The sequence below is a fragment of the Rhinopithecus bieti genome, unplaced genomic scaffold (assembly GCF_001698545.2).
Source record: "Rhinopithecus bieti isolate Rb0 unplaced genomic scaffold, ASM169854v2 scaffold_12049, whole genome shotgun sequence".
In the NCBI taxonomy this organism is placed as follows: domain Eukaryota; kingdom Metazoa; phylum Chordata; class Mammalia; order Primates; family Cercopithecidae; genus Rhinopithecus; species Rhinopithecus bieti.
Genome location: NW_016807278.1, coordinates 2256820 through 2283197, shown reverse-complemented (window position 1 = coordinate 2283197; position 26378 = coordinate 2256820). Strand labels below are relative to the sequence as shown.

The following is a 26378-nucleotide window of genomic DNA, read 5'->3' as shown; positions in this document are numbered from 1 at the left end:
CTTGATTCATGAGAGGAATGAATAAAGGAGCACTGCTAACCCCATAGCTGAACTCTAAGCTTCTGGAGATAAACCCGCCCCCTGGATTTTTTCCATGTTTACCCAGAGTCTAGCCCAGAGTTTCAGCACTGAGTAGGACCTCAGAGACTTAAGACTTAAGTACTCCAGTGTCGCCTAAGCAATGTCTTGTTTGCTCTCCCACCTTGACCCCATAGTTGCCTTGCCCTCCCCATCTCCTTTGCTGACTCGTGACTTTGCCAGCTCAGCTCTCCAGGTGTGGGAGGGGAGGTCTAACGCTCCACTGGGCAGGCACCGACAGCTGGCAGGACAGGTGTGTTGTGGGGCCGGAGCCAGAGCTGGGGATGTTTGGAGGCCTCCTGTGACTACCAGAGTGGGTCGCGGGTAGGGGAGGGAGGCTGCCTGAAGCCAGAGCCAGCCGGCTGCTGGCCGGCACTTTTTCCTCATCCTCCCTTTCATCCCCAGCCCTCGGAGCCTGGGAGTTTCTCAATGGAGCAGGCGTGTGGGGAATGCTCTGCAGGGGGCTGAGGGAGTTGGCATATGGTGGGGGTGGACATTCCAGGCATTCTTTGCTTTCTCTAGGAGTCAGGCAGTGAGGACGGAGGGGGGAGAAGCTGCCCAGCACCAGAGTAAAGGGGATTTCTTAGGAGGGAGAGAATAAAGGCAGTGGGGGTGTCTTTACCCAGCAGGAGCAGAGCTCTAGCAGACAGGAGCGGGGGTGGGAGGAGGCAGGTGGTGAGGGCAGGGTGGGATAATCTGCCAAATCCACTTCTACTTTAGTGCCAAAGGCCGGAAGAACAACTGGGACCCTGGGCCCAGGGCCTTCCCACCTGTGTGCTTAGGGTCAGGCTAGAGCTACTGAGCTCACGTTTGTTTTGATTCGGCAGTTTTTCTATTTCCCATCCCTGGCAGCCTAGGGGAACAAGTATTAGGAGAAGGCTTAAAAACCTGCTCAGCACCATCCCTCCCCACCTCAATCACCAAAGAGAACAGCAGGGCCTGCTTCCAATCACCTTTCTGGTTTTAATGGTACTTTTTGGCCACAAGGTCCATTAGGTAGAGACCATTAGGTAGAGAGACTCAAGAGTGTGGAGTGGGGTGTGGAGGGGGCATGGGAGGAGGTGGAAATCATTGCAAAAATATCTCTCTGCACACAAAACTTAGATGTCATAGTGGATTTTCCCAGAACATAGAATTCACATTATTGAAAACAGCAAGATTCACTTTTCCTAAAACACAAAGCTGAGAACATAAAAAATAAATACGGACATTCTAGAGTCCTGAAGGCCCAGAGAACACATCCATAGTCTGGACTTTAGAGCAGCTTAGAGGCAGAAGTTCTGAGTCTCTGAGGTCCAAGGTGGAGTCCAGAGGAGCCTGGACCCCTTGAGATGAAGTTCACACAGCAGGCGGAGGCTTTTCAAGTCTTTCAGATTCACAGCAGCAACTGCAGGAGGCTCAGGCCAGGTTTGGAGGATGAAAAAGGGAAGAGAACCACTGAAGAAACAGAGATTGTGTTCTCTTACTCCTAGGCTAAATAAGAAGGGTTAGGTCGGGCATGGTGGCTCACACCTGTAATCCCAGCACTTTGGGAGGCCGAGGCGGGTGAATCACCTGAGGTCGGGAGTTTGAGACCAGCCTGACCAACATGGAGAAACCCCATCTCTACTAAAAATAGAAAATTAGCCAGGCGTGGTGGCGGGTGCCTGTAATCCCAGCTACTAGGGAGGCTGAGGCAGGAGAATCGCTTGAACCCGGGAGGCGGAGGTTGAGGTGAGCTAAGATCACGCCATCGCACTCCAACCTGGGCAACAAGAGTGAAACTCTGTCTCAAAAAAATAAATAAATAAATAAATATAAAAATAAGGAAGGTTACTTCAGACCATTCCCAGGATGCCTCAGGCACATTAGGGATGCCACCATCCAGTTCTGGTGGTTGGTAGGAACAGCAAAGTGTGTGTAAAGAGGTCTGACCCCACTTGGCAGGGAATGAGTAGGGAAGGAGCTGTCCTTAGAAGGCACCATGTGTACAGAGTATTCATGGGATGCAGGAGATGGGCCCTGGGAGAGTTCACTTTCCAGGTCTCTGCAGCCCCACCACGTGCACAAGAAACAGGCAACCTGGACTCTGTCATGCACAAGAAACGGGCAATGTGGACTCTGTTGCGGGCCTTCCCGTTCCCCTCTCTTTCTCTATTATCCTCTTGGTTCAGCAGGGCTGAAGACAGACACTGAACCCTTGACGCACTTCATTTGCCTGCTTCTCACATCCAGCCCTGCCCAGGGCTCCACTGCAAACTGTCTCAGCCTTCTGAGTGGGGATGCAGGTCCTGGGAGGTGGGGTAGAAGGCATCTCCCCTTGGGGTGCAGCCAGCTGCATCTGACAGCCTGCCCAGGCTGGGGCAATGCCTACCCCACTCAGGTGAGTTTTGAGCAGACCCTCAGTGCCTGTCGGTAGGTCGCTGTCACCTCCTGGCAGTCCGTCAGGGAAAAGCAGCTGTCCCCCAAAGGATCCTGCCGCCAGCGCCTCAGGCAGCTTCCAGGGCCCTCAGAGGGGGGCTCCTCAAGCCCCATGAGGTTGTCCACAGACACACAGCCCCGCAGTGGGGGCTCTGGGAGCCGTTCAGGCAAGTCCAGCTGTTCAAAGGACTCAGAGGAGAGGATGCTGTCCTCGCTCACAGCCCCTGAGGGTCGGCTGGCCCGGGCCAGGGGGTGAGGTGGGGCGAGTTCATCCAAGGAGCCGAAGGTGGTGGGGGTTGCGAGCTCCAAGGCTGCCCGGGAGAACTTGCCGTTGAGTTTGAGGATACCTTTGCGATGGAGGAGCAGCCCTGAGGCTTGCGGGGGCTTCTGCTCCTTGGCATCCCCACTCACAAACACGTCGCCTGCGTCCAAGAGCTCCCCAGATTCACTGGGCTCGGGAGAGGAGTAGTAGCCAGACTCGCGCTGTCGGGGCTTCTTGAGGATGCCCTTCTTGGGGAGCAGGGGGGCAGCCTGCCCTGGGCTCGCAGGGATTGGGCTGAGCTCCTGAAGGTCCCCCTGTGCCCCCTCTGCAGAGGCTGACACCTTCTTCTTGAGAATGCCCTTTGGCAGCTTGAGGTTGCTCTTGCCAGGGCGAGGGGCAGTGTCATCAGCCGGGTCACCGTGGAGAGACTGGGCCATGTCATTCTCCTTGCGGGACTTCTTGAGTGAATGCTGGCGCTCCAGGCCAGAGGTGGTGCTTCCCCCACCAGGCGCATGCTGCTTGAAGAAGCTGCACACCTTGGCCCCATTCTCCAGGAGGGGGCGGGAGGAACGCCGGAGCCAGTCAGCCATGGAGGCCCGGGCACAGTCACTGCCAGGGTGCCCACCCTCGTGCAGAGCCTCCTGCTCTCCCACACGGGAGGCGTAGCCCCAGTTGACCCACCAGTGACTGGCCACATCCTCCAGGGTGGCCCGGCGGGTGGGGTTCACCATCAACAGCCACCGGATCAGGCCACAGGCATCTGGAAGACAAAAGGCAGGTGCTTCAGTTTGGCAGCTCCCAGAATAGGCACTTCCTGTCCCCAGCTCATCCCCTTTTGAGCTAAGACACTGCTTACTCCTGGGTTGGATGCGTCCCTTCCAGCCTATGGCTTTGTACATGCCTTGGCCCAGGACAGCTCCCCAGTCCACAGTTCCTGGACTGACTCTTCCAGCTGCTTCTCTGTCCTCTGACCCCTCAGGACTGTGACCCCTTCATGAGCCCTTGTGTGTATGTTGGTGTCTATCCCCTCTCTCTCCATTGAAATTCAACCCTCTGAGGGTAGAGACTGTGTTCAGGGTAAACTGGGGCTCTCAAACCCTTCTTCCTGCCTTCTAAGTCATAGTCAAGGACAAAAAGGTTTCTGAGGACGAGAACAAAAGCAATAGGAAATGAGACAACTGTAGCAAAGGAGATCTAAGTGAGAGCTTAGGAACCACTTCCCAAATATAATCAAGCATGCCCCTATGAGAAGAAAGAGCGATCCCCTCCTTCCCCAGAGGTCTCGACATTGGACATATGGTGGACGGTCCCCTAACCTACCATGGGCCATGATGGACTGTTGCCCTTTTGACTTTAGTGCCACTGTGTAGTTCTTGCCTTAGGAATGAGTGAAGGACACCCCAGGCCTGGATAAGACCACCCACCCCTCTCACTCACCAGAGGGTTTAGGTGGCTCCCGGTAGGCCCCGTTGCTGATCTGTTTCACCAGCATCTTATGGTCATGCCCGTCAAAGGGCATGGTGCCATGCACCAGGATGTAGAGGAGAACACCCAGGGACCAGCTGTCCACCTGAGAGAGACAGGGGAGGTCAGCAGGGATGTCCATACCAGATGAGAAAATGGTACATGCTGGAGAACTCAGAGGCCAGCACACCTGAGGACGACCCACCTCTCCTACGTAGGGGCCAAGAGGGGGATGCTGCAGAAGGGGGCTGAGATGTTGTCAATCGCTTTCCCTGGGAGGGACAGCCACAAGCACAAGAGCTATAGCCAGGTCATCTCTTCTGGGCTGGGGAAGGGGTGGTTGTGACAGATATCATCTCTACGTCACTCTTGGGAGGCTGGACCGGGTGCCGGGAAAGGTAACAGGAACGAGGAAGATGAGCGAGGCAAAGAACTAACCTAGGAGTCAGGAGATCTAAGTTCTAGTTCTAGGGTTTTTTTGTTTTGTTTTCTTTTTCATTTTTTTTGAGATGGAGTCTTGCTCTGTTGCCCAGATTGGAGTGCAGTGGCATGATCTCGGCTCACTGCAAACTCTGCCTCCCAGGTTCAAGTGATTCTCCTGCCTCAGCCTCCCAAGTAACTGGGATTACAGGTGTATGCCATAAAGCCCCATTACTTTTGTATTTTTTTTAGTAAAGACGGGGTTTCACCACATTGGCCAGGCTAGTCTTGAACTCCCAACCTCAAATGGTCCACTTGTGGACCTCCCAAAGTGCTGGGATTACAGGTGTGAGCCACTGCGCCCGGCCTAGTTCTAGTTTTGCCACTCGTGGCTAGACACCTGGCAAGTTACTACTTTTTGGGAGGCTTGAGTTTTGTGCTCTGAAAAGGTGAATAACGAGAAAACTAGCCCATCAATCTCCCAGGATCTAAAGTCATAGTAAACACCCGAGGCAGGCTGGCAGGGGAGGGTGGTCACTTACCTCTGGGCCTGTGTAGGGCTTCCCATTGACAATCTCCGGCGAGGCATAGAGGGGGCTCCCACAGAATGTCTGCAGGAACTTGCCTTGATGGTAGAGGTTGGAGAGGCCGAAGTCAGCAATCTGCAGGATTGAATCAAACACAGGCACAGGTCATGTCAAGGCCTGGGTTTTTCTGTAGCTCTTGGCCTATCCCTCTTCAGACCCTGGGGAAACCCAGGCTCCAGCAGAAGGAAAGGGTCCCCATGATCCCTACCCCACACTGAGCACTGTCAGCATAGCTCAGGCCCTGGAAAAACGAACCCTGAGGAGCTATGTCAATAAGGAGCATCTAGGCAGAGGTATGTGGGGGCTTCAGGATCCTCACTGCTCCCCAGACCGCTTTGCTCACGTGGCATTCCACTACAGAGATGCTCTCTCATGCCCATATCCCTTGGAAAGTCTTCCATTTCCTTCTTCTAGAAGCCTAGAGTTTCCAGTGCCTCCCTGGAGCAGCCCTGCTCATTAGATCTGCCTTCCAGACAGACTGTATACTCCCATGCTGACCTCCCTGCCCCCACCTCTCCTGCAGCTGCTAGCCCAGCTGAGAGCCTGCATGAGGTTCTAAGGATGTTTAGTGATGGAAAGGAGGGTCAGCCAGATGGAAGGGGAAAGCCAGCATCTTGTGATAATGTCATGGCCCTCAGGAACAAGCAAGTCCTATAACCAGTGAACCACATAAGACTTGAGCTGCCCTTCCTAGCAAAGGGCTTATTCTTGTGTGCACACCTGGGCAAGAACTTGGTGGCAGAAACCTGGGGTCAGCCCAATATAGCTCAGAAGCAATAATGAGGGCAGAACAAACGTCAGGGCTGTGGTTACAGCCCAGGACTCCCTGAACCATCTGATATTGAGGGCTTGAGAACCCGACCCCATCGTCTCATTCCCCAGAGACACCTTTTCTCACCTATCCTCAGTAAGAGGCTGAGGCCATGCCCTCGTGCTCCCCACCTCTTCACCCCATCAGAGGGTTATGTGTGTTCAGGGTGGGGAGGGGCTGTTTATGAAACCCTGGCTCCTTTGTTTATGGTTTTATTGGCCTCTTATCAAGCAGTTGCCAGTTGAAGCCCATAATGAAGCACATGATTGGTAGAGATAGAAAAGTTCATGCCTGTCCATGTTTGTGACTGATTATGTGGGTTTACTGGCTGTGGCTTCCCTCCCTTCTGATCAGCATCAAAGACTGCCCCACCTGCTCCGGGAATTGACTGGTAAGAGGGAATGAACTCAGTACCAGGGCACCTTATGGTACAGGTCAGGAGCCACTGGAAGAGACTATGGCCTGGGTTCAGGAAGATTCTGAAGAGGGTCAGAGTGCAGCGTCACCTTCCCAGGTGCCTGCAGGGGCCAACCTCCCCAGTGCCATGTCCTTCCTCCAGCCCTGAGATCTCAGTTTATCCCATCAACATGAACTTTTCCATGCCTGAATTTAACTACTTAAGCATGGAAATCCAGCAGCTGCAGAAAGCAGGAAGCTGGAGCTGGAGTCCTTCATCTGTGGGAAGTTTCCAAAGGGCTACCTAATTGTAGCATTTTTTTTTTTTTTTTTTTTTGAGATGGAGTCTCGCTTTGTCGTCCAGGCTGGAGTGCAGTGGCGCGATCTCGGCTCATTGCAAGCTCCACTTCCCAGGTTCACGGCATTCTGCTGCCTCTCAGCCTCCCGAGTAGCTGGGACTACAGGTGCCCGACACCACACCTGGCTAATTTTTTGTATTTTTACTAGAGACGGAGTTTCATCGTGTTAGCCAGGATGGTCTCGATCTCCTGACCTCGTGATCCACCCACCTCGGCCTCCCAAAGTGCTGGGATTACAGGCGTGAGCCACTGCACCTGGCTAATTGTAGCAGATTAAAGCGTGCATGTGTGTGTGTATGCAAGTGTGTACACACATGGGCAGGGAGAAGAACTCAGGCCGGGCCCATCCCAAGGTTGTATTAAACCTGACCTTAAGGAGGCCGGGCGCAGTGGCTCAAGCCTGTAATCCCAGCACTTTGGGAGGCCGAGACGGGCGGATCACGAGGTCAGGAGATCGAGACCATCCTGGCTAACACGGTGAAACCCCGTCTCTACTAAAAAATACAAAAAACTAGCCGGGCGAAGTGGTGGGCGCCTGTAGTCCCAGCTACTCGGGAGGCTGAGGCAGGAGAATGGCATAAACCCAGGAGGCGGAGCTTGCAGTAAGCTGAGATCCGGCCACTATACTCCAGCCCGGGCGACAGAGTGAGACTCCGTCTCAAAAAAAAAAAAAAAAAAACCTGACCTTAGATCTAGACTCCTGTCACCCTTATGACATCAAAGGAGCACTGATCTGGGAGTCAGAAGATCTTGGTTCTAGTCCAGGTTCAGCCACACACTAGTTGTGTGATCTTGTGCAAAGCACCTCTCAGCTGAGGCCCCAGCTCTCTATCCACACAATGAGGTGTTGGAATGGATGACGGCTGAGGTCCCTACCAGTACCAATGAAGGTCAGCCTTGCTCAGCTCCTTCAGGAATCCACCAAGAGCTTAGAGCTACTTGGCTAGGGACAGTGCAGAAAAGCTGGGGTGGGCAGGGAGGCTTCCAGAAATAAGAAGTGGGACTCACCTTGATATTCCCATTGGCATCCAAGAGGATATTCTCCAGCTTGAGATCTCGGTGGACAACTCTGTTCTGAAAGAAGCAGGGGGCAGTCAGGGGAAGGTCACCAGGGAAGGGAAGGTGATGAGGGGCCTAGTCTGGAGACTGAGGTAAACACAAAGGGAGCCAAGTGGGTTTGAGCACAGGTAGGCTGGGAATGCCCATCTTTATTGGTGTGGGCCGCAAGAAATCACAGGCCCTTTTATCCCCGGGTAAGGGACTCAAAGTTAGAGACACCAACATTTCTCTGAGAGTCCAGAATCTAGTTTTGCCTCTGTTTCTGTCTCCCTGTGTGATCCTGGATAAGTCATGGAACCTCTCTGGTCCAAAACAGCCCCAGAGCCCCAGCGACCAGCCCCTGAGAACACGGCTGGAGCAGGTAGGTGCTCACCTGATGGCAATAGTGCACGGCAGAGACGATCTGCCTGAAGAAATGCCTAGCCTCGCGCTCACTGAGCTGCTGCCGCTCACTGATGTAGTCATAAAGGTCGCCCCGGCTGGCATACTCCATGACGATCACAATCTTGCTGCTGTTCTCAAACACTGGGCAGAGTAAAGAAAGGAAAGTCAGGCCCTCCCAGAGTGCACTGCTCTCCACTGGGGGTGACTCACTCCTCCCCCACCCCGGGCCCCAAACCAGACAGGACCCACTCCAGGGATATCTGCTATTGGGGCTATACGGTGGCAAATAAGGGCAGAAGAAGGGCCTTGGAAGTTCTCAGCATCTTCCAGGAGCCATGAGTTAAGGCCAAAGACACTGGCTCACCCTCTGCCTCCTTGGAAGTTCAGGCTTTTGGGAATTCTGAAAAATTACCCGGCCCTTTCAGGAAGGCAGAGACGTCACTAGATGGGAATGAAAAGCCGGGCTCCTTGGTTCAAGAACCTGGTACTTTTTCACCTTGTGGCCTTGGGCAAATCTCTTCTAGATACATGAGTAAGAATGCAGGTTTGCTGGGTGATCTTGGACAAGTCATTAAACCTCTGTGCCTCAGTTTCCTCATTTGAAAAGCAGGATAATAAGGCAACCTCACAGGGCTGGGGTGAGAAACACAAGAAGTCAGCAGCAGTTCCAGGGCTGGCTGAGCAAGCTGGTATAGGTCTGACACATAAACAAGCACTCAATAAATGGTACCTACGGTTGGTTATTTATTTATTTATTTATTTATTGAGACGGAGTCTCGCTCTGTCATCTAGGCTGGAGTGCAGTGGCGTGGTCTCAGCTCACTGCAACCTCCACCTCCCAGGTTCAAGCGATTCTCCTGCCTCAGCCTCTCGAGTAGTGGGGATTAAAGGTGTCTGCCACCATGCCCGGCTAATTTTTGTACTTTTAGTAGAGACAGGGTTTTTCCATGTTGGCCAGGCTGGTCTTGAACCCCAGACTGCATGATCTGCTCACCTTGGCCTCCCAAAGTGCTGGGATTACAGGCGTGAGCCACCGCACCCGGCCACAGTTATATTGATAATCAATGTCCTCATGCATACATTCGAAAAATAAGGCCAATAATAATGTCTGTCTTGAGGATCAGAAGAGGGAATACAAGTATATTAAAGTGGATCATGAACTATAAAGCACCACGGAGAGCTGAGATATTCATCACCATCTCTGACTTCCATCCAGAGGATCCAGGGCAGGGCCTCATGCATAAGGCCTTCTACACAGAAGCAATCAATACATATTTGGTAATTAATTGACTGGCTGGGTTCCTGGCAGCCACCCCAACCCAGCTGGCTCATCTCTCTGGGTAGGAGTGGCCCTCTTGCCACTTGAAGACTAGGTAGGGAGTGGCTGGTTCACCAAACTGGCCCTTCTGCCTGGTGTGTGTTAGAACATGTATGTCCATGACACTGCATCTTTGTGTCAAACGGGTCCTATGAGTTTGGCTTGCTTGGTCTGTGCCAGAGCTAATGTTGTCTAGGCTCTGAGAAGGAGTGAAGTGAAGAGGCGTCTCCCTAGAGGAGTCCCAGCTTCCAGGGAATTGGATACATGGCCAGGAGGACTGTCCTTTTTTCCAGGGGGACAGGAGTAAATGGCCCTTATCTGTGGAGGCCCAGCCTCCTGGGGATGCCTGGCTGAGACTCTACCCCTAAGGCTCTCATCATCTCTGCAAGGATGCATGCAACCTTTGTGCCATAAAATTGGGAGTCAAAAGCCAGCCAGGGCACATTTTGGAGAACAGCTAGGTTAGAGGTCAGTTCCCAGGACTGAGGCACACCCACTACCTCACATCCCTTGAAGCCTATAGCAGGAAGGGGATGAATTTGGGGGACCCCCTCCAGTCACACAGTAACTATGATGTCTGTTGAATCTGAAGGTGCCAGAGAAGTCATATCCTGAGCTGCAGCGCTCAGTTCCCAGATCCAGCTGGAGATATAAGGCAGAATTCACACACACACGCACACACACGCACATGCATACACACCAATCACCACACTCAGCCTACCTGGAGATATGGGTGTAAGGCAGATTACACACACACACACACACACACACACCCCAATCACCACACTCAGCCTGGCTTAACCAATACTTTGTCATCTCCCCACTCTTCCCTGAGGGAAGCACACAGAGATACAATTAACCTTCTCAGCCACTTGCCTGGCTCTTCATGGAACAGGCTCAAGCCACAGGGCCATGTTAGTGGCTCTACCCTTAATCTTTCTATGACCATGACCCAAGAGCAGACACTGCTCTATTTTTCCCCCACCAGGAATAGACAGACAAAGGGCAGAGCTACAGGCTCCCTTTCTTCCCTCCTGTTGCTATCCCTCGCTTCCCATCTAACTGATATTATGTAAAGGCTCAACGCAGACAGGTATGTGTAGGAGAGGGCTCCCCATCTTTCCTTCGTCACCCTCTCTTGCTCACTTTGTTGTCTGGGTCATGGGGAGGAGGGCAGCTGGAGAGGTGAAATCAGCACTGATGTCAGAGAAGAGGAGGCCAAGAAAGACAAGTAGCGGTAGGAGCCAGCCCTGTGGCAGGAATGATTCAGAGCCCAGGTCAGACTCTAGGAGGTCTGGCTCTTGGGACGCATGAAGAATAGCACCCACACATCTGGGACAGGTGTAGGTCTAGGTATCTTTCAGCCTCCCCCAGCTCCTACTAAGGAGCTCATTGGGTTGGGAAGGTAGTGTTCAAGTAGGGAAAACCGAATAATAACAACAAAAAACCCTGCAATTCCTTGAGTACTTCCCATGAGTGGAGCATTCAATGACATAAACAATTTGATCTTTGCAACCACACTGTGATGTAGATGGGATTACCCCATTTTATAAATGAGGAACTGAGGCCCAGAGACTAAATTCAATGAGCTGTGCAAAGTCATACAGCTGTGTTTCAAATCCAGCTGCTGCCCACCTCTAGAGTCTGTATCTTTTTTACTTCTTTATGTTGTTTTTTCTGACACATGTACACACGCATGTGAACACACACATGCACACACAAAGACCCCCAACTTCCAGCTTTAAGTGCCTACTGTACCTTCATGGATGGCAATGATGTGAGGGTGGTTGAGTGATGACATGATCTCAATCTCCCTACGTATGTGCATCAGATCTTGCTCATCTTTGATTTTATCCTTCCGGATTGACTTGATGGCCACCTGGGAATAGAAGGCAGGAGAATGAGGAGAAAGGTTTGGCAGGAAAAGTTTTGGCAGAGGACACTCTGGGGGCCCTGGTCCTGGTGGTTTGCCTGTAGCTGCTATAAAGGCCACAGAGTACACCCAGAGAAGCCACTCCATCCTTCACCAGGGTAGGTGGCAGAGAGGCTGGAGAGCACTTTCTCTAGAAAAAGATCTCACCTGAGCTGAGTGTACACGGTCCATGCAGCAGGAAGGAATATGGACCAGTCACCTCCTTATTCATAGTCTACAGATAGACAAGGAAGGTAAAAACCTGCATTTGCAAGGCTGATGCTTTATGAATTATAAAGCAAATGTGCCAATCTGCACCATGCGCAAGGACCAGCCGGTTTTGCTCACCACTGAATTATTGACACTGAGCACACTGCCTGATGCACAGTAGGCACAGAACAACTCCTTGGTGCATTAGTAAATGAATTGGCCCTCACGACAACCTTGGGAGGTGGGCACAAAAAGCATCATCAATACCCTCTACAGGCGAAGAAACTGGGACCCAGAGAGGCTAGATGATGTGCTCAGTCATACGGTCACTAACTGGCGCAACTGGATTACACTACTGGCCATGTGATTCTCGGTTTGGTGCTTTTTCTGCCCCAGTACTGTAACTTGCTATAAGCAATCAGTCCCTAGCCACAAAGTGGAAACAACCCAAATGTCCACCAAGAAAAGTAGGGCTAGGTCTGGGCGCAGTAGCTCAAGCCTGTAATCCAAGCACTTCAGGAAGCCAAGGCCGGGAGTTCACAACCAGCCTGGGCGACATGGTGAAACCCTGTCTGTACAAAAAATACAAAATCTAGCCAGGTATGGTGGCACACGCCTGTAGTCCCAGCTATAGGCACGTGCTGAGGTAGAAGAATTGCTTGAGCCCAGGAGGCAGAGGTTGCAGTGAGCCATGAATGCACCACTGGACTCCAGCCTGGGCAACAGAGTGAGACCCTGTCTCAAAAAAAAAAATAAAAATAAAAAAAGAAATGTAGGCATAAACTACATGTGGTATGTCCATAGGATGGAATAGAATATTATTCAACCACAAAAAGGAATGAAATTCTGACACATGCTATAACATGGATGATCCTTGAAAATATTATGCTAAGTGAAATAAGCCAGTCACCAAAGGATCAATATTGTATGATCCCACTTAAATGAGGTCCTGGGAATAGGCAAATTCATAGGGACAGAAAGTATTAATAGAACGGTGGTTACCAGGAACTGGGGGAGGGGAAATGGGGAGGTGTTGTTTAATGTGTATAGGTTCGGTTTTGTAAGATGAAAAGAATTCTGGAGACTGGTTTACAACAACGTTAAATTTAACACTACCAGTACACTTAAAATGGTAACTTTTATATTATGTATGTTTTACCACGTTTTTAAAAATTGGTCCCAAAATTATGAGAAAAAAAAAAAGCCCCCAAACACCAGTCTATTCAGTTCAGACAAGACATGTTCCTCCCCTGACAACAAACAAACAACAGTTGCTTGTTATCTCAGGGCTTGCTACCCTAGTCCAGCAAGAGAAAAACACCACAGGAGGACTAAGCCTTCTGGGCAGTATGTGTGGTGGGCTCCGGAAGGGTGGAGTGAGGCAGGAGGAAATGGAAAGAGGGCTACTGAGGTGCAGCTAGCAAAGCTCTGAGCCAACGAGGGTCTACAGGGTCTACGTCCCTCTCTGCTCCCACCCTCCTCAGCAGCAGCTCCTGGACAAAACCCCAGAAAACACCAGGGAGCAGGGCCTGAGGTGCAGAGTTGGGGAGAGATGCTGCCTGGGGAGTCTGTCACTGTCCCCCTGCGCGAGTCCCACCCCTTCTCAAGAGCCTCGGTTTTTTTTTTTTTTTTTCTGTGAAACTAACAGGTTGAACTAAGAGATCTGAGGGGCTTTCCTGCTCTGAGTCTATGAAATGAGCTGTAGAGATGCCACGGGGCCCTCAGAAGCTGCGGGGCTGGCCGGGAGCAGGGTGGGGGTGGGGTGTCATAGGGCCGGCCAGTTCCTGGCAAGTGCTGCCCAACGATGCAAATGGTAAATACGAGTCTTCCTCTTATGGGAGATAGCCAAGTTGTGAGAAATCTGAAGACCTAGACTGTGGTAAACAGCTCCTCGTTCAATTTCCCAGGAGGGTTTGCCTCCCCTCAAGATTCAAAGGGAGACAGAAAAAAGAAAACCCCTGCTCAATGGGAGGAGCCTCTAATCCACCCTTTCACAGGGCTCTGGAGGCAGACAATGGCTTCTGGCTTGCAGGGGCAGCAGGCCCTGCCGGCCTGTGTTCTCCATCGGACAAGAATGCGGAACAGCCCTAATCCCGTAAGAGAAGCTGCTCACAATGCCCTGGCTCGGTCACCCCGGCAACGGGCCAGGGATGGCGTGCCCTCCGCCCTGCTCCTCCCCCCTAGCTTCATCTTTGAAAGAGAGGAGGCCCTGCTCTCAGGCCCTCCCTGAGCAAGGCAGGGAGGACAATGGCAGGTGGGAGGGATGGTCACCATGGAGCCTCCTCCCCAAGATGCTGGAGAGGCCCATGCTGCAGCTGCAGGGGATGCGATGGGGCTATCCCCCTTCTGCTCCAAACCATACATCTCTCCCTAGTGAGCTAAGCAAAAAACAAAACAAAACAAAACCTGGGCTTGGAATTGGGCAGGGGGCCAGGGGCAGGCGTAGAGAGGGCTTGAATCCTCCTTCAACTAGGAGGCACCTCTCTTTCCTGGATTCAACTTGGATAATTCCCACACACCTCTCGCCTCATACCCTTATTCCTCTCCCTGAAGGGGAGATTTTATGGACAAGTTATTTTCTCACTAAAATTCTTTGTTTAAAATAAAACAATGGATAAAGTTCTTTGAGCTCTTCAGAGATAAAGGTCCATAAAGAGAAAACGATCAATCATATATAAACACAAATCCCATATCTAGATAATCAAAACTATTTCAGAACTTAAGATGTACACATAAGCACATCTTGGATGTTCAGTTGTGTACTCGCAGATACAATAGTGAACTAAATCATCACAGGCTTGGGGGCAGAACTCTAAAGATGACAAGGCCTAAAATAAATGAGGTTCCAAAAAAGGGAGAAATGCATCTTAGAGGGGCTGAGAGGAGTCTCTGCATGGGGGAGGGTGCACAAGTTGAACCCCAAGATCCATCTCTTTCAACTCCAGAAGCCCATGATTCTACATCAGAATTGTTAATCCTCATTGAACAGTTCCAGCCTCCTGCAAGTTTGTGCTCTGGTATCAGGGGGTAGCTTAGGGACCCACCACGTATCCATATTAGGTCCCAGCAGATCACAGTATGGCTGGCACTTTTCAGGAAGCAAACAAGTTATGTCATCAGGCCTCCATCAGTCCCCAAGCAGGTGGCAGACAAGAAGAGCCATGCACCACTGCCCTGGTGTGGTTGGGCCACTACTCTGCAGCCTATCCTGGCCCCACAGGAGAGGGCTCTAGCTATCTGTTGGCTGGCCTGTCAAAGTAAAGTAGAGCAACCGCTCAGGCCTGGACAGAGCTCAGCATACAGAAAGCGTCCAACAGTTGTTACTGGTGAACATAAATCACAAATATTTACTAGTTAAGTCACTGGGCTGATGATCTTTGACTGATGGGAGCAGTGCTCAGATAAGATTTTCTCCCCTTCTTCCTAGTCACGGGTAGAGTTCACTTGGTTATAAGGACTAATTTTTTGGGACCTTTGTTCTCATCTGCAAGATAGCCAGGCAATATTCTCTAGAATAAAAATACGTTGATTAGGCTGGGCGCAGTGGCTCATGCCTATAATCTCAGCACTTTGGGAGACTGAGGCAGGCAAATCACTTGAGGCCAGAAGTTCGAGACCAGCCTAGCCAATATGGTGAAATCCCATCTCTACTAAAAATACAAAAATTAGCTGGGCCTGGTGATGCATTGCTGTAATCTCAGCTACTCGGTGGCTGAGGCACGAGAATTGCTTGAACCCGGGGGGCGGAAGTTGCAGTGAGCTGAGATTGCACCACTGCACTCCAGCCTGGGTGACAGAGTGAGACTCTGTCTTAAAATAAAATAAAATAAAATAAGATGACTAAAACCAAGGAAGAGGGTAACAATTGCTGAACCAATCACCCAGAGGCAGGAAGGCCACATGCCTGAGATAGTCCTGGTCTAATTACTAATACTGCCCCTTTTACTCTCCAAAGTATCCAAGTTTAGACAGTACATTATATGGCCACCCTACTCAGAAGGGGAAGGAAAACCAGATTCAATGATAATAACGTAAACTTGAATATCTGGTTAGTGGAGAGGGCATCAAGAGCCCAGGTATCTAATCCTTATTTGTCCCTATCGAGCTATGCAACTCAAGATAAGTCAATTGACCAGACAATAAGTCTGACCAGACAATAACTTATCTGGCTGGTTTACATGTCTTCATCTGAAAAATGAAAGGATATTTATTCTTCAATCATTTGCTGAGTGCCTACTATGGGCCTGGCTGGCACTGTGATAGGTGTTAGGGATTCAGATAAAAATTGGACAGCCCCACAGTCCAGTGGGAGGACTAACAATTAAATAAACTCCATTCTATTGTGATGAATGTGGCAGTTGATGTCCCTGCCTGCAGAGAGGCTCCAAGAGCACTGGAAAGAACTTCCTTTGCCTATAGAAGGAGCAGGGAAAACCACCTCTGGGAGAAAACTGCTTTCGATTTTGAAGGATGAGTGAGGTTTGCCAAGCCAAGGGAGGCGGGCTACGGAGGGGCAACAAGGGCATTCCAGGCAGAAAGAAAGGTTTGAGCAAAGGCCAGAAAGAGACATTCACGAATTTGCACATCAGGATCTCTACGCACCCTTCCAAACTCTAGAATTCTCTGCTGAACTTCTTCAGAAATGGGCCACCTGCTACTACGCCAGGAAGGTGCTAGCCAAGGATTATTGTAAGGAGCCCCATACTATGGCCACAGTAGCCTGCTTGAGCGTAATTGATTCTGCCCCAGTGGTTTTCTTGCCCTGCGGTCCTGAACATTGGAAAAGGCAGCAGGGTTAATTCCTCATCCTAGTTTGCAAACAGCACACACTGAAGTCCAGAAAGGCGCACTGAATTTTTCAAGGTTCCACAACCCATCAAGACACAATCAGGATTGAAGATGGAAGGATGGTGCCTGGAGAAGCTTCCATCTCAGCCATGGAGATTACCTGCCTGCCTCCCATCCCTGGAGAAGGGAATGCCCCATATCTTGCCCTAGGCCAGGCTGTGCAGTATCACCCAGCCACCCCATCCCACTTACAGACATACAAATATGCCCACTCCTTTACCAACACCCTGGTGAGGTAGGTGCTGTGGCTCAATTGGTAAACACTGCCTTCCTCAGATCAGGAATGATCTGGATTCAGGAGAGGATGGTAGAAAGGTCTTAGAAAAAGAAGGTCCAGAGATGCTGGTTCCAGGTGGAGGGAGAGAAGGTGCAAGCTGGGCATCTCTGGTCATAGTTATCACCTGGAGCCGGAGCCAAGATCCCTGATTCCTCTCTGGTCTTTAGTGGAGCAGCTGCTGTCTGGGTGGCAGGGCAAGGAGCTGGAGGATGACCCATTTAGATAACGGAGGAGAGGTTGGGCTGGGCTGGCCCAGACTGGGCAGAGTGGGGATGGGCCAAGGGGTGGCTCACCATCCCACCACACCAGCCAGAGAGCTAGGCAGGGATCAGGAATAGGCTCCAAAGGGAGCCTGAGCCACCTCCCCATACTGTGCTGCCCCCTCCTTGCCATCCTCCAGCCCCCTCTACCGGGTTGCTGGGCAAAGAGCTTCCCTGCCCAGTCTTCTTGTGTGGTTTGGCTGGGGCTCAAGGACAAGAGTGGCCTGCAGCCTCCCTCCCTGCCACTGAGTGGGCAGGTGCAGAGGGAGCAGGGAGGGCAGTGTCCCGCCAAGCAAGCCCTTGGCAGCCAGCCAGGCAGGAGTCCTTCTCTGGAGCTGGGGCTGAAAGAGAAACGAGGACTTTGAACAAAGCAGCAAAGTGATTTGGCCTAGGGAAGCCCAGCACAATCCTTACTCTTTCTTAGGGTAGGACAGACCTCCAGGACACAGGGATTTCCCAGGAAAGGGAAGGGCAGGACTTCATCAAAGCCAGCTTTGCTGGGATAACAACACTGTGTGTGTCAGATACTGTGCTATGCACTTTACATATGCTGTCTTACTTAATCCTAAGAGAATCCTACTAGGTAGGAATGATTATCACCCCCACTTTACAGATAAGGAAACTGAGGTACAGAGAGGTTGCACAGCTGGTAAGCAATGGAGCCATGATTTGGATGGTCATAGCCTTGACTCTCAGCTGAAACCCAGGAATACAGTGTAGTTCACCCACCCCAATCCTTCAACACAGTCATTATATGTGAGGGTGGGGGTTGGTTCCCAGTGACTCTTCCCACCTGAAGCACAGCCTGGAGCGCTGGGAAAGGCAGCGGGAGCTAACTTTTGGAATAACAAAGCACACTGAGGCAAGCCCGGGCTCATCTCAAGGCCAACTCCCAGTCTAGGACTCAGTACTTGGTCATCCAGGAGACCATGTTGTAGGCATGCCACTCACCAGCTATAGGATAAGTCACTTCCCCTCTGCGGGCCTCAGCTACTCCATCTGTCAGTGAAGGAATCAGACCAACTCAGTCATTTTCAAGCATCTTGAAATCCTGCACTGCACTCCAGTACATGAAAAAGACAGAAGCACTCTCGCTCCAGAGCACCATCCACTTGGACTCATGCCCCTCATGGTGCCCCCTGAAGGTAAGACTTCCATGCAGATCATCCAAAGGCTTTGGTGGACTCCATTTCAGAGACCCCAGCATGTGTTTTTCTCTTTAGGGGAGGGGTGGCTGGGGGAGCTGGGAGAGTCCCAGGAGGAAATGTCATTTGGATACCAGGAATGTACTGAAGAGCCAGAGCAAATATTTGTTTTTCCTTTGATGCCCTCCTAGTTAGTTCCATTAGTTCCGCCCACCTGCCCTTCCCCTCTGCCAATCCCATCTGGCCCCGAAAATCCCATCTAGGCAGGTTGGGAGCGGGAAGCATGCTAGAAAGGTGGAGAGAAAATTGGGATGGAAGTCACCCAGCAGGCTTTCCTCTGAATCTAGCTCCCACCAACAATCTCAATTCATTCTGGGGGAGGTCTTGGGCAAGCTCCCACACCCCTCTCCCCCACTGAGGTATCCTGAGGTACTAGGGCTCTCTCGATTCACAGAGGACAGTCAAGAGGCAGGGGTGGGGTGGGGTGGGGAAGAGGCAATGCTCCAGAACTGAGAAACCATTAGCACAGCAGGCAGCCGCTCTCCAAGAAGGAAGGAGACCCTGAGCAAGCTCCCAGCTGCAGAACTGGGTGGTCTATGGATCAGGGAGGTTCACAGCAGGTCCCATGCCTACTGATCTTGGCTTCCTACATAGAGCAAGAGGCATGAGGCCAGGGAGTATCTTCTGATGTAATAAGAGCTGGAATCCCTGTCTAAATCCACTGAGGTTTGAAAACTGAAAGCTAGTTTATCTCATTCTGGAATCAAATGAGATCTCTCTCTTACTCGCTCTCACGCATGTCCACACACACCCACACACACACCCCACAGTGACCTGGGTCAAGAGCCTGATGGGATCTCTGAACTTCAATCTCAGTTTCTCAGTTTCTGAGCCACTCCAGTCCCCACGACCCAGTCTCCCCACCCACAAGAGGCATGAAGCACAAGCCACCAGCAGTTATTTTCCAGCTAAGCCCCTGACAAAGCCTGGGTCCAACGGCTTCAAGCCTGGAGCTTCACCAGGCCCTCAAACTTTGTAGAAAGAGAAAGAAAAGGCAAGCCAGGAAGTACATGATTGCCCAATAGCTGTAACCTGGCAGCAGGCAACTGGGGACTGTGCCAGGCGATAGCAGGAAAAACATACTCGGTGCTATTGATGGGGCCATAATCTATCCCTTTCTCCAACATCCACTCTCCTTCACCAATGAAATGACTTCTTGAATTTCAAACCAGCTACTGGCTGCAAAAGCAAACACAATCTGGGGAAGTAACTGCTGATGTAGCCAACAGGGCAAACCATACACACACACACACACACACACACACACACACCCTCACAACCAGCACCCGACTGGATTTGGCAAAACATAATAATGCCTAAACCACCTGCTCTAAAAGGCTGGTTAAAATATACATTATATGGCCCTATCCTAGCCCTTCAGAATAAACTACTCCGGGTGTGGAACCAGAGAATGTAAGTATTTTAAACAAACATCCCAGGTGATTCTTATGTACTTTAAACTCAAGTTTGAGAACCACTTAACCACTGCTAACTAACTTTTGACAAATTTGCCATCCTTTCTGGGCTGGCCTTCCAGAAGTTCTCACTGCAAGTTCTATGTGTCAGGAGCAATATAAATTCACATTTCGATCTTATTCAATCCTCACAGCAGCTTGTGAGACAGGCTGTGTTTTCTACAGTTCTGCAAAAGGGGAAACAAAGTACAGAGATGAAGGAAATTGCCCAGGGTCACACAGATTGCTAAACTACTACACTCCCACCAAAGTAACAGGGCATGTTCTTGAAAAGGCCCCCAAACCGAAAGGTGTCTCTGGTACAGTGGACGTGGTTTCACATTTTCCAAAATCAAAAACTCATCATAATGAAACTTCAACTAAATTTTAGAGCTGGAAAGGACCTAAATGTCAAAACCTACCCGCTGTGCCAGAGCTCCAGTGCGCTGGGCTGCCAGATTCTTGGAGTTGGGGAACTCCACACCTCATCCATTCATTCAACCACATACATATTTACCAAATACCTATTAAGATGGGGTGCCTTCTACTTCCTCTTCCCATTGTACTCTATTGAACAGTCTGTTCCCAGCAAAATTCAACTAATCTTATCCCAGGACACGACACGATTCGTCTTTCCACGCCAACTATCCATAGCCTCCCTTTTATTTGACAATCATCACAGCAGTGTGGTGTTGCTGGCTGGGGTTCGCAAGTTTGCGACCACTGTCCCTGCAATCACGGACCGACACATTTGCCAGGGACACCACGCGGTAGCCACGCAAGCTCAGCGCGGTAAAGATCACGTTGGCCTCTCCGCCGAGCAACGAGTGAGCCCCCGCCCGCCCTCCTCCGCTCCCCGCCGGCGGCCAAGCCCGAGCCCGCCCCGCGCCGCGAGAGGGAGCCGCACTCACCAGGCGCCCCGAGCTCTCCCGCGCCTTCTTCACCTTCCCGTAGGTGCCTTTGCCCAGGGTCTCCAGGAACTCGTAGCGGTGCCGCAGGTTGTGCTTGTGGTGGTGCCGCTTCACCGCCTGCTTCTTCATCAGGGGCTTGGGCGACTTGATCAGCCCTTCCGCCAGCGGCCGGGTGAGCTCTGCGGCCGAGGGAGTGGGGCCGGAGCGCCGCGCGAAAACCAGCGACTCCATGGCGAGCAGGAGGTGAGCGAGGGCGGTAGGGGAATCAATAGGCTGTGCGGGGAGGGCTGAAGCGCGGGGCACAGGTCCCGCAGCCGGACGGGGAGCCACAGCAGTACCAGAGCGCGTAGTAAAGCGCAGCATTCCAAGTAGTTATAAACGCCCTGAGTCCGAGGCCCTGGACACGCCCCCCGGCGCCCATTGGCCTGCTCGACGGCAGCGCGTGACCACGGCCGTCCACATTGGCTCTCCGGAGTCCCAGGCCCCGCCTCCTCCCCTAGGCGTGGCCGGGAAAGGTGTCAATGGAGCCCCGCCCACCAGGAATGGGGACTAGGGGATTCTAGCAGAGGCTGCCTGAGGCCCAGAACCTTACTCCGAGGGCCCTTGGAGCTGCACTTGCCTCTGAGTCGCGCTTGGTCCTGGTTAATGCCCTGCTGTTTTATTGTACTGTGTTCTCAGTTGGCTCAGAGGTCACCAAAGTATTTCTTCATCCTGAGTAATTTGCTTGTCCCAAGCCAAAAATCTATAATTGCTTGACCACTTCATTAAGTCCATAAAGGAGAAAGGGAGCTGGGATAGGACGAAGGCAGAATCCAGCCTAGTGGGAGGGTTAGTGCAAAGGTGTTCTATGGTTCGAGTTCACTTGTCTTCAGTTAGATTAACCTTACTTGGATATTGGAATCCAATGGCCTGGAAACTTCTTTCTTCTTCCTCAAAGAGGGCTTCTTAGGCAAATCACCTGAGGTCCAGGAGTTCAAGACCAGCCTGGCTAACATGACAAAATTCCATCTCCACTAAAGATACAAAAAGCCGGGCATGGTGGTGAGCGCCTGTAATCCCAGCTACTCGGGAGGCTGAGGCAGAAGAATCCCTTGAACCCAGGAGGCAGAGGTTGCAGTGAGCTGAGATGGTGCCACTGCACTCCAGCCTGGGCAACAAAGTGAGGCTCTGTCTCAAAAAAAAAAAAAAAAAAAAAGGAGGGCTTCTAAGGTTGAGTAGATTCCCTCAACCACTTGGTGGAATTTATTTGTGATGTGTTGGCCGGAGGTGGAGAGAACCCAAAGGGACATGTATTTATTTAAAATTTTTATATGCCAGCTATCTAACCTGCGTCCCTAAATCTGAAAATAGTTGCTCCACCCAAGGTTTTCTTGTGATTTTGGTGCCAGGAGCATTGGTGGTAGGTTATGAGGTTTGACCTGGTTTTTGAGGCCTGGAGTTGCTAGGTCCAGAATCTCCGCTCTGAGTGCTCATTTAGAGTGAAATGAGAATGGCCATAGGTTTTCCTTCTTGCTTTAAATGGGGGAGAGGGAACATGTCCCCTTTGGCCATCTTGATAACCTAATCCCGTGAAATGAGTATTATTCTGCCCAAGGCCACACAACTGGTAACAAACGTGGCAGGATTTAGACCCTGGTCCTCAAGGAAGAGAATGAAGGACAATAGACCTGGATCCCCTCCCCTGAGGGAAACCCCTTCTGCCAGCCAGTTTAGGACCCTGGATGGATTCCAGCTATGCTGGGGAGCCAGTCTTCCCCTCAGGCCTTCAGGAGGATAGTGCCTCCCCTGTGTATCCAGGGCATGCTGAGGATGGAGAAGGACTTACCCCCAGTGGCTGCCCACTTTTCTACTTCCACTGATCCTTTGATTTTTTTTCTAGTGTGAGTTACGGATGTCTCCATCCCTCCATGGAGCTCTTTATCTCCTTTGTGACTGGAGAGGATCCATCTTACACAGGAAACCAATGTATCTGTCCCAAATTTGGAGGGCCACAGGAGATGGTGGCCGGTTTGGCATTCCTCCCTCCACCAGCCTCCCCTTTTGCTGTGGGTTATCTGTGCAAATAGGATGAGGTCCAGAGATAGTTGCCCTGATTTGCTATTTCCTTTCCCCTCTGAAATCTGCTTCTATTCCTGGGGGCTCATCCAGATGATTACGATTCTGTAAAGGAAGCATGGGTAACATAAGAGCAAGCACAGGGCCTAGGGTTGGGGGACCTGAGTTTGAGTCCTGACTCTGACACTAACCAGTTCTGTGGCCTTCTACTGATTACTTCATTCTACAAATACTGGTGCCCACTAGGTGCTGAGCCTGAGGATACAGTGGTGACAAGATCCCTGGCTTTGGAGTGTTCTGACTCTAGTGAGAAATAAACAAGTAAATCCTGTACAGAGGGAGAAGGGTCTATGATGGATGAAGAACAGATTGCCTTTTTTTTTTTTTTTTTTTTTGAGATGGAGTTTTGCTTTTGTTGCCCAGGCTGGAGTGCTATGATATGATCTCAGTTTGCCGCAACCTCCGCCTCCTGGGTTAAAGTGATTCTTCTGCCTCAGCCTCCTGAGTAGCTGGGATTACAGGCATGTGCCACCATGCCTGGCTAATTTTGTATTTTTAGTAGAGACGGAGTTTCTCCATGTTGGTCAGGCTGGTCTCAAACTCCTGACCTCAAGTGATCTGCCCGCCTTGGCCTCCCAAAGTGTTGGGATTACAGGCATGAGCCACTGCACCCAGCTCAGATTACCTTTAAGATATATATCCCAGGTGGGAGGAGGCTGGTCAGGGGTAGGTTCCTAAAGCCAGGGCTTTTTAAGTTGAGACCTGAAGGACAAGGGGCAATTGGCCAGCTGAATCAACATTTCTTCATAAGATGAAAGAATTACACAGATGAGCCTAATACTTATTTTAAGGCTTAATCTAGCTATACTCCTGTAATTTTTTCCAGCACACAACACCCAGTGTGCTGTGAGTCACCCAAAAGGTGCTCCATAGATGCTTATGAACTGAAGGAATGGATGTGCGATGGAATCCAAAGATGAAACTAAAAACACCTACATGTGATTGGGCCCACTCCATTACCAGCTATCTGGCCATGGTCGGGGGGGAGTCATCTGCAACCTCTTCTTGGACTTTCTCACCCCTGCTCCAGCTTCCTTTGACTACAATCTGAATTCCCATCTAGGTGAGGAACCATGGGTGACCAAAGATCACAGCAGGCAGGCAAGGAAGACACAGAGCCAGAACAGCATGTGACTCGGAAATGATCTAAGCTGCTAAAACTCAGATCTCAAATTCCTTAAAGGAGGTCTGGTTGGTGGGAGAGCGAGAGTGCCTGACAAGGAATCCGTGTTGGTCAGGGACTCTGCCACCAGCAGTCTTGGGGAATTCCTGGGTCATGTGGTCGGATGTGTGGATGTGCTGAGATATCTGGGCTGAGCTAAGCTACTCTCAATCCTGCCTGCCCCACTGTTGACTCCTGGAAGGGAAATGCCTACCCCCCAGCCCCAAGTCCCATGGCTGATCCATGTGTGAGGGGGTCATGGGAGAAAGCTGTTTATTGGATCTACTATGTGCTGTGCTGGGGAAACAAGTGGGAACAAATGTCTGTCCTTGTCCTTAAACACTTCACAATCTGTGTGTGTGTCTGTAGGGGAGTAAGGGTGGGTCCAGACTGGTAAAAGGGGATTTGAAAGCAGCTCAGAGTGTGGACTGCTATGATGTGTCCTGGTGGGAGCAGGGTGCAGGCAGGAACACAGGTGAGAGGCACCAAAGCCATGCTATGGGGGTCAGGTGAGGGTTGGGAGCAGGTAAGGCAGATCTCAGATAACCTGTAAGATGAGTCTTGAGCCCTGAGGATGAATTACAGCCTGTAGTATTCCCCACCTCCCCGCCAAGAGAGGGATGCAAATCCTGTTAGTCGCTGGTAAATTGGGAAGCCTAGCTCAAAGCTGCCCTCTTCTGACCAAACTAAGCCTAGCATGTTTTATGGGATGCCCAAAGCTGTGACCACAAGCAGAAGTCGGTTTAGGCCATTTGTTCCTCCAGTAAGCCACTCATTTGTTCATTCATTCATTCATTCATTCATTCATTCATTCATTCAACAAATATGGACTGAGTAATTGTAATAACAGCTATAAAAATATCTAACATTTATTAAGCCAGCCCTGGTTCTAAATTCTAAATTCTAGTACATCTTGCCGGAATTTTGGAGAATTTTGTGCCACAAACACTGAAGACAGCCCTCAAGCTCTCAATTACCCTGAGAAACCGAATGTTATTCACAGACCAGGCCTGGGAGGGGATGTGACTGAAGGAGAAGCTAGCTCTTCTCCCCAGGCCAAAGAGCTTGCCCTGTCTCCCGCCTGGAGTGGGAGGGAGAGCACATGCAGAGAGACAGGAGGCAGGTGTGCCGGGGTCCAGTTCCACTTCCACCACCAACCCATGCCACGCCGCAGCCAAGGACTTTCTCTTTTACGGGTGGTTCCTTATCTGTAAAAGAAGATTTGGATAAACCAACTCTCAGTTTCATTTCAAATCTGCTGTAACTTCTCTGCAATATCTAAGCAGGGACAAATTAGAAATCTCAGCCACTCGCTTTCTTTTGCCACCTAGTAACTGATTCCCTCAGTACTGGACATTTAGGAGCCCCATTCCATCTCGCATCTCCAGGCTGGCATAATGTTTTTGGCTCAAGAATCTGGCATCCTGGGCTTCAGGCTCTGCTGTAACTGTGACTGTAACTCCTGTCTCCACCACTTCATGTATAAATAAGAACTATTCTTTTATGCAGCTAACATACTGTGTGCCAGCCACTGTTCCCTAGATTTCCTGTATTAATGAATTCAATCCTTTCTACAACTCTATGAAGTAGGGACTAGCCTATGATATCCTCGTTGGATGTGAGGAAGGTAAGACACAGAGCAATTAAGGGCCTATGCAGGGTCACAGAGCTGTCAAGTGGTGAAGCCAGATTGCCTGGGGACCAATCTGGCCCCAGAAACAGCACTGTTAGCCACCATACTTTGGTTTAGAGAGGATTCCTGCCTTGCCCAGAGTCTCAAGTACACTAAACTGCTCTGTGTCATAGTTTCCTCATCTGAAATGACTACCTCCTGGGTTTGCTGTGGGATGAAATTAGAAGTGAAGTCATCAGATTGATAGTTTCCCATCAGTCTGCCTGGGGCTTTGCTGGGCTCTGGTCCTCCCAAGTTCCCTCCGCCAATTTTGGCAGAGACACAAGAGTGTGTATGCCCGCCTAGTGTGTGTGTGACAGCGAGGGGTTATCAGAGTGCCCTGAGCTCTAGCTGATCTGATTTGGGACAGAAGACAGTTAAGCTCAGAGCTAGGAAGCAGTCATTGGAACAGCCCAGGGCTAGAGCTTTATGTTAAGGGAGGGAGGAAGGAGCTGACGACCTGAGAGAGAAAAGAAAAGGACCTCTTAACAACTCTTAGTGCTAGATTTGAACACCTGAAGGAAGTTGTTCTGAGAGTTGGGAGGTGGAGTGGGTGGATATATGTGTAGATTTAAAGTCTGGAGGGACCGGGCACGGTGGCTCATGCCTGTAATCCCAGCACTTTGGGAGGCCAAGGTGGGCGGCTCACCTGAGGTCAGGAGTTCGAGAGCAGCCTGGCCAAAATGGTGAAACCCTGTCTCTGCTAAAAAACCAAAAATTAGCCAGCCACCTGTAATCCCAGCTACTTGGGAGGCTGAGGCAGGAGAATTGCTTGAACCTGGGAAGCAGAGGTTGCAGTGAGCCGAGACCGCGC

At 50.9% G+C, this 26378-nt stretch overlaps 1 protein-coding gene across 1 annotated transcript; it reads right to left on the bottom strand.

The window, feature by feature from the left end:
* Nucleotides 1–1810: 1810 nt before the first annotated feature.
* Nucleotides 1811–20985, bottom strand: NUAK2 (NUAK family kinase 2). The gene is made up of 7 exons (XM_017880977.1): nucleotides 20616–20985; nucleotides 11297–11417; nucleotides 8210–8361; nucleotides 7786–7851; nucleotides 5167–5286; nucleotides 4178–4310; nucleotides 1811–3500 (listed from the first exon to the last, which is right to left on the bottom strand). The coding sequence occupies exons 1-7, from the start codon at nucleotides 20976–20978 to the stop codon at nucleotides 2437–2439; spliced, it is 2019 nt and encodes a 672-aa protein (XP_017736466.1). The 5' UTR covers nucleotides 20979–20985; the 3' UTR covers nucleotides 1811–2436.
* Between the last annotated feature and the right edge of the window lie 5393 nt (nucleotides 20986–26378).